The sequence below is a fragment of the Nicotiana tomentosiformis genome, chromosome 12, assembly GCF_000390325.3.
Source record: "Nicotiana tomentosiformis chromosome 12, ASM39032v3, whole genome shotgun sequence".
NCBI classification, from domain to species: Eukaryota; Viridiplantae; Streptophyta; class Magnoliopsida; order Solanales; family Solanaceae; genus Nicotiana; species Nicotiana tomentosiformis.
This window is the reverse complement of record NC_090823.1, coordinates 94,176,255-94,185,095: the sequence shown is the minus strand read 5'-3', so window position 1 is coordinate 94,185,095 and position 8,841 is coordinate 94,176,255. Positions and strand designations below refer to the sequence as shown.

At 42.2% G+C, this 8,841-nt stretch overlaps 1 protein-coding gene across 1 annotated transcript; it reads left to right on the top strand.

Moving 5' to 3' along the window:
• Positions 1 to 1,909: 1,909 nt before the first annotated feature.
• On the top strand, positions 1,910 to 3,856 carry LOC138891438 (uncharacterized). Its single transcript, XM_070190971.1, has 3 exons — positions 1,910 to 2,494; positions 2,558 to 2,925; positions 3,109 to 3,856. The coding sequence occupies exons 1-3, from the start codon at positions 1,910 to 1,912 to the stop codon at positions 3,854 to 3,856; spliced, it is 1,701 nt and encodes a 566-aa protein (XP_070047072.1).
• The last annotated feature ends 4,985 nt before the right edge of the window (positions 3,857 to 8,841 follow it).

The window sequence follows — 8,841 nt, the reverse complement described above, 5'->3', positions numbered from 1 at the left end:
GTTTGACCTGTACGATGGACATGGAGATCCCGTGGCCCATTTGAGAGGCTTTTGCAGCAAGATGAGAGGCGCCGGTGGGAAAGATGAATTGTTAATGGCGTATTTTAGTCAGAGTCTGAGTGGGGCGACTTTGGAGTGGTACACCTACCAAGACGCTAGCAAGTGGTACACATGGGATGACTTGGCTCAGGCCTTTCCTCGGCACTTTCAGTACAATATAGACATTGTCTCGGATCACCTATCTTTGACCAAGGTAGAGAAGAAGCCCAGTGAGAGCTTTAGGGAATATTGTTTCAGATGGAGAGAACAAGCTGCATGGGTCAATCCTCCAATGGAAGAAGATGAGATGGTCGAGTACTTTCTTCAAGCCCTAGAGCCTACTTACTTTGGCCATTTGATCTCAGCCATAGGTAAGTCCTTCAACGATATGGTAAAGATGTGAGGAATGGTGGAATAGGGACTCAAGTCAAGCAATATCATGAGCTACTCCGCCATAAAAGCAACCACACAGGCAATTCAAAGTGGCACCGGAAGCATGTTAGGCAAAAAGAAGAAAGATGATATCGCTATGTTTGTCTCTGGATCATGGCGTGGCCCAAGGGGTTCGCCTCACCAGTACACCCAACCTCGACCCCAACCTCAAGCCTACGCCCAAGCTCTATACAATCCATCCCAACATTATTTCCCACAACAAGACCCTCAATATTCAGTCAGACCACCCCAATATCATGTTCACCACGCACAGTCATATGCGCAACCCCCTCCTTACCCTCAATGGCGTGCTCCAACTCCACAAAATCCTTATCCACCCCCACAACCATACCAAAACATTACTGGTCCAAGCTTTCGACCAAGTCCGGATTATAGAAAAGAGAGGCAGCAGTGGAAAGAAACCTTCACCCCTCTTGGAGAGTTGTATACCAGTATGTTTCAAAGGTTGAGGCAGTTGGACGTTTTGAGGCCGATTGAGCCAAAGACACCAAATCCACCTCCAAGGAACCTTGATTATTCCCTTAGATGCGCATATTGTTCTGATGCCCCAGGGCACGACACAGAGAAGTGTTGGCATTTGAAGAGGGCGATCCAAGAGCTTATTGATACGAATCAAATTGTGGTCCAGAGCCCGGAGGCGCCAAACATCAACCAAAATCCTTTGTCGGCCCATGCAGAGACACATATGATTGAGATAGTTCATAAGGATGGGGAACCCAAGCATTCTTCCAAGTTTGTCATGATGATCCGGGCTAGTGAAAGTAATCGAGTTAAAGCTCAAGATTCTGCAAAAGCAATGCCCTTGATAGTTGAAGGGGTGTCGGAGAAGCTAAGCACGCTAAACGTGAAACCATCTGTATTAGTTGTGCAAGGGCCTCCGATTGATGTTGAAGCAAACCAGGAAAAGCAAAAAGTGGTCATGCCAGGGGTCCCGGGCAAGCCTATCATAATCGTGGAAGGGGCTCATATTACCCCCGTTATTATTAAGCTAGTGACCCAGTTACCAATGGTTGACACAAAGGTCGTCCCGTGGAATTACAAACAGGTGATAGTAACATATAAAGGGAAAGAAGTAGAGGAAGGAGTCAATGAAACCGGAGGGCTGACTCGTTCTGGAAGATGTTTTACCCCAGAGGAACTGAGGAAAGCCAAGCCATTCAAGGATGGCCACATCCCAGTAAAGAAGCCGGTCATCGAAGAAGAGGCTGAAGAGTTCCTGAAAAAGATGAAAATGCAAGGCTATTCCATTATAGAACAGTTAAGGAAAATACCAGCTCAGATCTCTCTTTTGTCTTTGCTGATACATTCAGATGAACACCGCAAAGCCCTGATGAAGATTTTGAATGAGGCCCATGTTCCTGATAAGATCACGGTGAACCACTTGGAAAAGATTGCCAACAAGATTTTCGAAGCAAATATGATCACTTTCTTAGATGATGAACTTCCTATGGAGGGTACAAAACACAACCGAGCTCTTTATCTCACAGTGAAGTGCGAGGATTCCGCTGTCTCAAGAGTACTGGTTGATAACGGTCCTAGTGCAAATATTTTCCCTCTGTCCACTTTGCAAAAGTTGAAGATCGACACTGAAAGGATCCACATGAACAATGTATGTGTTCGAGGTTTTGACGGAGGAGGGAAAGATTCTGTCGGTGATATAATGCTCGAATTGTCAATAGGGCCAGTTGAGTTCACTATGGAGTTCCAAGTGCTAGATGTGGTTGTCTCCTATAACTTATTGTTGGGCAGGCCATGGATACATGCTGCCAAGGCAATCCCGTCTTCTCTGCACCAAATGATAAAGTTCGAATGGGACAGGCAGGAAATAGTTGTGCACGGTGATGAGAACTTATCTGCTTACAATGACACGACTATTCCATTTATTGAAGTTAAAGATGATAAAGGGCCTTGGGTTTACCAAACATTCGAAATAGTATCTGTCGAGAAAATTCATGAGGGAGAATGCATTCCAGGTCCGAAGCTACCCTATGCGTCCGTCATGGTAGCAAATGAAATGTTGAAGAATGGTTTTGTGTCGGGCAAAGATCTGGGTTCATCTCTGTAGGGTATTGTGTATCCGGTGTGTCCACGTGAAAGTTTCGGTACATTTGGTTTGGGATTCACATTCACAAGGAAGGACGTGAAAAGGGCTAAAAGTTTGAAAAGGAAGGCATGGTCACTTCCTAAGCCTGTTCCACACATCTCCAAGTTTTTTGTCAAGTCAGGGATCGCAAAACGCCCAATATCAGCGGTCCTTAAACATGTGGTCGACTTTGATGAAGAGCTGATCAAGAGGTTCCAGAGTCTATTTGATGAGGTTAATATGGTAGAAATCAGGGAAAGTTCCAGTAATGCCGATGTGCATCTTGTTGGGCCAAATGTAAAGCTTAGCAATTGGAAAGCTACTCCTCTCCCCATCCGGAAGGAGTTTTGGTAGTTTGCTTTGTTTTCCTTTCTGTCATCTGGGTTATTCCAGGGTTGTAATCCAGATTTTTATTTTTTCTTGTTGTGATGTACAAACCCTTCTATCCTTTTATTTTCAATGAAATACAATTTCCCGTTTTCCATTATTCCTGATAGCGTTTCATTTTTGTTTTTATTTCTTTTTCTGTACAGTTCTTTTTATGCTGGTTTCAATGACATGACATGCATGAGGAATTTTCAGCCAAATCTTAAAAGCCAATTTAATTCTGAAATAACAATCCAAGAAGTAGAGTGTGATGATGATGAAACTAAATATGATGAAGAAGTAGCATTTCAGAAAATCAGTAGAGAACTAAATCACTTTGAAGAAAAACCCAAGCCTAATCTGAATGAAACTAAAGCAATCAATTTAGGAGATCAATATAATATCAGGGAAACCAAGATAAGTGTGCATCTGGAACCGCAAATCAAGGAAGAAATAATCAAAGCACTGTTTGAATATAAAGATGTTTTTTCATGGTCGTATGACGACATGCCGGGTTTGAGCACTGATCTGGTAGTTCATAAATTGCCAACTGATCCGGCATTCCCTCCAGTCAAGCAAAAGTTAAGAAAGTTCAAGACTGACATGAGTGTGAAGATCAAAGAAGAAGTCACAAAGCAGATTGACGCAAAGGTCATTCGGGTCACTCGATATCCCACTTGGTTAGCTAATGTTGTGATAGCACCAAAGAAGGATGGTAAGACCAGGGTATGTGTTAATTATCGTGATCTCAACAAGGCAAGTCCAAAGAATAACTTTCCATTGCCGAACATCCACATTCTGATTGACCATTGTGCCAAGCACGAGATCGGGTCTTTTGTGGATTGCTATGCGGGATATCACCAGATCCTAATGGATGAAGAAGACGTAGAAAAGATAGCATTCATCATGCCATAGGGGACATATTGCTACCGGGTAATGCCATTTGGTTTGAAGAATGCCGGGGAAACTTACATGAGGGCAATGACTACCGTATTTCATGACATGATACACAAGAAGATTGAGGTGTATGTAGATGACGTGATCATAAAGTCAAAGAAGCAGACCGACCATGTCGGAGACTTGAGAAAGTTTTTCCAAAGGCTCAGCGGGTACAACCTCAAGCTCAATCCGGTGAAATGTGCATTTGGTGCCCCTTCCGGGAAACTACTGGGATTCATAGTTAGTCGACGCGGTATTGAGTTGGACCCATCAAAGATCAAAGCCATCCAAGAATTACCACCGCCAAAGAATAAAACTGAGATGATGAGCCTGCTCGGGAGGTTAAACTACATCAGCAGGTTTATTGCTCAACTCACAACGACTTGTGAGCCCATTTTTAGGTTGCTGAAGAAGAATGTTGTGATTAAGTGGATTGGCGAGTGTCAGGAAGCATTTGATAAGATCAAGAGATACCTGTCAAACTCACATGTGCTGGTCCCTCCGGAACCTATGAGACCTTTAATTCTCTATTTGACGGTCCTGGATAATTCTTTTGGTTGTGTGTTGGGTCAACATGACATCACGGGCAAGAAAGAGCAAGCCATTTATTATCTCGGCAAGAAGTTCACTCCTTATGAGGCTAAGTATACTCTTCTTGAGAGGACATATTGCGCCCTGACTTGGGTGGCACAAAAGTTGAAGCATTATCTATCGCCCTACACTACTTACCTCATTTCTCGCATGGATCCTCTAAAGTATATCTTTTAGAAGCCTATGCCCACAGGAAGACTTGCAAAGTGGCAGATTTTACTCACCAAGTTTGACATCATCTATATGACTGGGACCGCGATAAAAGCCCAAGCCTTGGCCGACCACTTGGCCGAGAATCCGGTGGATGAAGAATATGAGCCACTGAAGACTTATTTTCCCGATGAAGAAGTGATGTATGTTGACGAGGATGATCATGATGAAAATCCAGGTTGGAAACTTTTCTTTGATGGAGCTGCTAACATGAAAGGCGTCAGAATAGGGGTTGTACTCATTTCTGAAACAAGGCATTACTACCCCATAACAGCTCAGCTTCGATTTTATTGCACCAACAACATGGCTGAATACGAGGCATGCATTCTGGTTTTGAAGCTAGCTATAGACATGGGAGTTCAGGAAATATTAGTTTTGGGAGATTTTGACTTGTTGGTTCACCAGATTCAGGGAGAATGGGAGACTCGGGATTTGAAGCTCATACCGTATCGACAATGTCTATATGATCTTTGTCAACGATTCAGGTTAGTAGAATTCAGGCATATTCCCAGGATTCATAATGAGATCGCCGACGCTTTGGCTACTCTAGAGTCAATGTTACACCATCCAGATAAGACTTACGTCGACCCTCTGCATATCCAAGTACGTGATCAGCATGCCTATTGCAATGTGGTTGAGGAGGAACCTGATAGTGAGACTTGGTTCCATGATGTCAAGGAATATATCAAGTCGGGGGTATATCCGGTACATGCCATAGGTGATCAAAAGAGAACCATTCGATGTCTGGCTAGTGGATATTTCTTAAGTGGGGGAATCTTGTACAAGAGGACTCCAGATCTAGGACTACTAAGGTGCATAGATGCTAAACAAGCTTCTACCATCATGGCCGAAGTGCATTCCGGAGTTTGCGGACCGCATATGAGTGGGTATGTCTTGGCAAAGAAGATTCTTCGAGCAGGTTATTATTGGCTCACCATGGAACGAGATTGCATCAACTTTGTTTGCAAATATCATCAATGCCAGGTGCATGGTGATTTGATTCATTCCCCGCCATCCGAGTTACACACAATTTCTACACCTTGGCCCTTTGTTGCTTGGGGCATGGATGTCATTGGACCGATTGAGCCGGCAGTGTCAAACGAGCATAGGTTTATTCTGGTGGCTATTGATTACTTTACCAAGTGGGTCGAAGTTGTAACTTTCAAGTCCCTGACCAAGAAGGCGATGGTAGATTTTATTCATTCAAATATCATTTGCCAGTTCGGAATTCCCAAGGTAATCATCATAGACAATGCTACTAACCTCAATAGTCATTTGATGAAAGAGGTATGCCAACAGTTCAAGATTATACATCGAAACTCCACTCTGTATCGTCCTAAGGCAAACGGAGCTGTTGAGGCCGCTAACAAGAACATAAAGAAGATACTTCGTAAGATGGTGCACGGTTCCAGGCAATGGCATGAAAAGTTACCTTTTGCTTTACTGGGTTATCGCACTACTGTTCGTACCTCAGTAGGTGAGACTCCTTATTTGTTGGTATATAGAACTGAGGCAGTTATACCTAAGAAAGTAGAGATTACATCCCTTCAGATCGTGGCTGAAGCTGAAATTGATGATGATGAGTGGGTCAAAACCCGGCTAGAGCAGTTGAGTTTGATTGATGAAAAAAGATTGGCAACAGTATGTCATGGTCAATTGTATCAGAAGAGAATGGCAAGAGCATACAACAAGAAGGTGCGTCCCCAGAAATTTGAAGTGGGCCAGTTGGTATTGAAACGTATCCTTCCACATCAGGCTGAAGCTAAAGGCAAGTTCGCCCCAAACTGGCAGCGGTCGTTCATTGTGATGAAGGTGTTGCCCAATGGTGCTTTGTATTTAACAGATATAGAAGGTAAATGTGTGGATATGGCTATCAATTCTGATGCAGTCAAGAGATATTATGTATGATTTCTTTGCTTATCTTCAATCGCATTTTGTACTAGGCATGTTCAAAGTTGGAATGACGGGGGCATTTTATTCTGCTATCCCAAACACTTTTATCATTTGTTACCCCTTTTTGAGCCTTATTTATTTGCTTTCATACCCCTCTTTTGGAATCAGAAGTAGATCTGAAAATAGAAAAGAAAAAGAAAAGACAAAAAAAAAAAAAAAGCAAAAGAAAGAAAAGAGAAAAAGAAAAAGAAAAGCAAAGTAACAAAAACAAAACAACTTTTACTAGTTTGTACTACGTTCGACCTGATTTCTTTTAAGGATACGTAGGCAGCCTTACACGGTTCGGTCCCATCAAAATAAAAATCCAAAATCCCCCAGATTCTAAGAAATTGGGGTAGAAGTTTTAGTTTTGTAAAAAGATCTGATTACAAAAATTATAATTTTGAACCCCTTCATCATAAATTATTTTGAGCCTGCATGCCACCCTTTCTTTCTAACCCTATCCAAAACCTACACTACAGTCCAAAGAAAGACATTCTGATCAACTTTGAGGATGCCAAGTCAAGTGAGATGGAGGTATGATTTACATCATGGGTAGCACCTTTATTCATGGGCACAAGGAAAAGTGAATAAATAAGAGAGTCTTATTGGTGAAAACCCTCACGGGCACCATAGGGCGATGGTGAATCGAGAGAAAATTCAAATGAGAGAGTCTTATTGGTAAAAAACCTTACAGGCAATGTAAGACGACAACGAGTTGAGAGAGAAGCAAATAAGAAAGGCTTGCTGGTGAAAACCCCTCAGGGCATTACAAGTCGAATGAGGTTCATGACTTTACAAAGAAATTGAATTATGGAAACCCCGGTTTTGAAGTATGAAGACATGGCATGAACTGAAATGTGATTAGTTGGATAGATTAGACTGATTAATCCAAAATTCATGTCATGATCATTGGAGTCAGTTTCTTCATTCAGATAAGTCTCTTTTCTATTTTTCTTCAAATAGTTATCTCTGTTTGTTTTTCCTTTTTATTCCTAATTCTCGAAGTCACTTCGCTTCGTTTCTTTTGGGTCTATTTTTCTAAGTCTCTGTCAAATTAGTCTTTGTTAAGCAAGCAAGAAAGGACTTCAAAGCTCATTACCAGCTTTTTATTTGCACTAAGCAAAACTCGGCCAGGCACATCACAAGTGACATGATTTAGAATGAGTAATGCGGTGGTAACTGAAGTTCAGGTAGTCAAGTGATTCGTGAATTTCAAGGAAATGCAGAGGTTCAACAATTGTCTGAATAAAGAGGCCATATAACAAGTTGAGTGTAAGGGATTCAGATTCAGAGGTTTTTTGTGGTCGAGGTTGAATCAAAACATCAAACAATTCTTTGTTAGCCGAAGCAGCTAATCAGAATGAAGCGTGGTAGCGGCAGAAACAGATACCTTCAGCAAGGATGCCACAAACTAACCACCACATTTTTAAACTAACGAAATTTTCTTTGAGTGAAACAGGGGCAAGAAATTTTGTTTGCTGTGTAGGGATACTCCATGAGGAAAGCATGTTCCAGATAAGTTCAGTTTTAGATTTTCAGGACCCTCCTGGATAATGGGATTTAATTTTAAATTTTCAGGACCCTCCTGGATAATGGGATTTAATTTCAAGTTTCAGGACCCTCCTAGATAATGGGGTCTAGTTTTAAATTTTCAGGACCCTCCTGGATAATGGGATTCAACTAACACTCAAGAATGTTCCTGGCATAAACTGGGGCAGAAAATTTTCTCTGTTTGTCTGTGTTGTCGTGATTGCAGGCGCCCACCTGGAGAATGAGGGAACTTATTTCAAGTTTTAAGTCAGCATCAGGCACCCACCTGGAAAACGAGGGAATTTATTTCAAGTTTTAAGTCATCAGGTGCCCACCTGAAAAACGAGGGAATTCATTTCCTGTTTTGAGTCATCAGGTGCCCACCTGGAGAATGAGGGAATTCATTTCCTGTTTTGAGCCATCATCAGGCGCCCACCTGGAGAACGAGGGAATTTATTTCAGTTTTAAGTCAACATCAGACGCCCACCTGGAGAACGAGGGAATTTATTTAAAATTTTAAGCCATCATCAGGTGCCCACCTGGAGAACGAGGGAATTCATTTCAAGTTTTAAGTCAACATCAGGCTCCCACCTGAAGAATGAGGGAATTCATTTCAAATTTTAAGCCATCATCAGGTGCCCACCTGGAAAACTAGGGAATTTATTTCAAGTTTTAAGTCATCAGGCGCCCACCTG

What these genes read in the sequence shown, in the direction of transcription:
- LOC138891438 (XM_070190971.1), top strand. Translation starts at nt 1,910, where the DNA reads ATGATCACTTTCTTAGATGATGAACTTCCTATGGAGGGTACAAAACAC. An exon ending in TACCCTATGCGTCCGTCATG is followed by an intron (nt 2,495 to 2,557) that starts GTAGCAAATGAA and finishes TCATCTCTGTAG; the next exon opens with GGTATTGTGTATCCGGTGTG. An exon ending in CCCATCCGGAAGGAGTTTTG is followed by an intron (nt 2,926 to 3,108) that starts GTAGTTTGCTTT and finishes TTTTCTGTACAG; the next exon opens with TTCTTTTTATGCTGGTTTCA.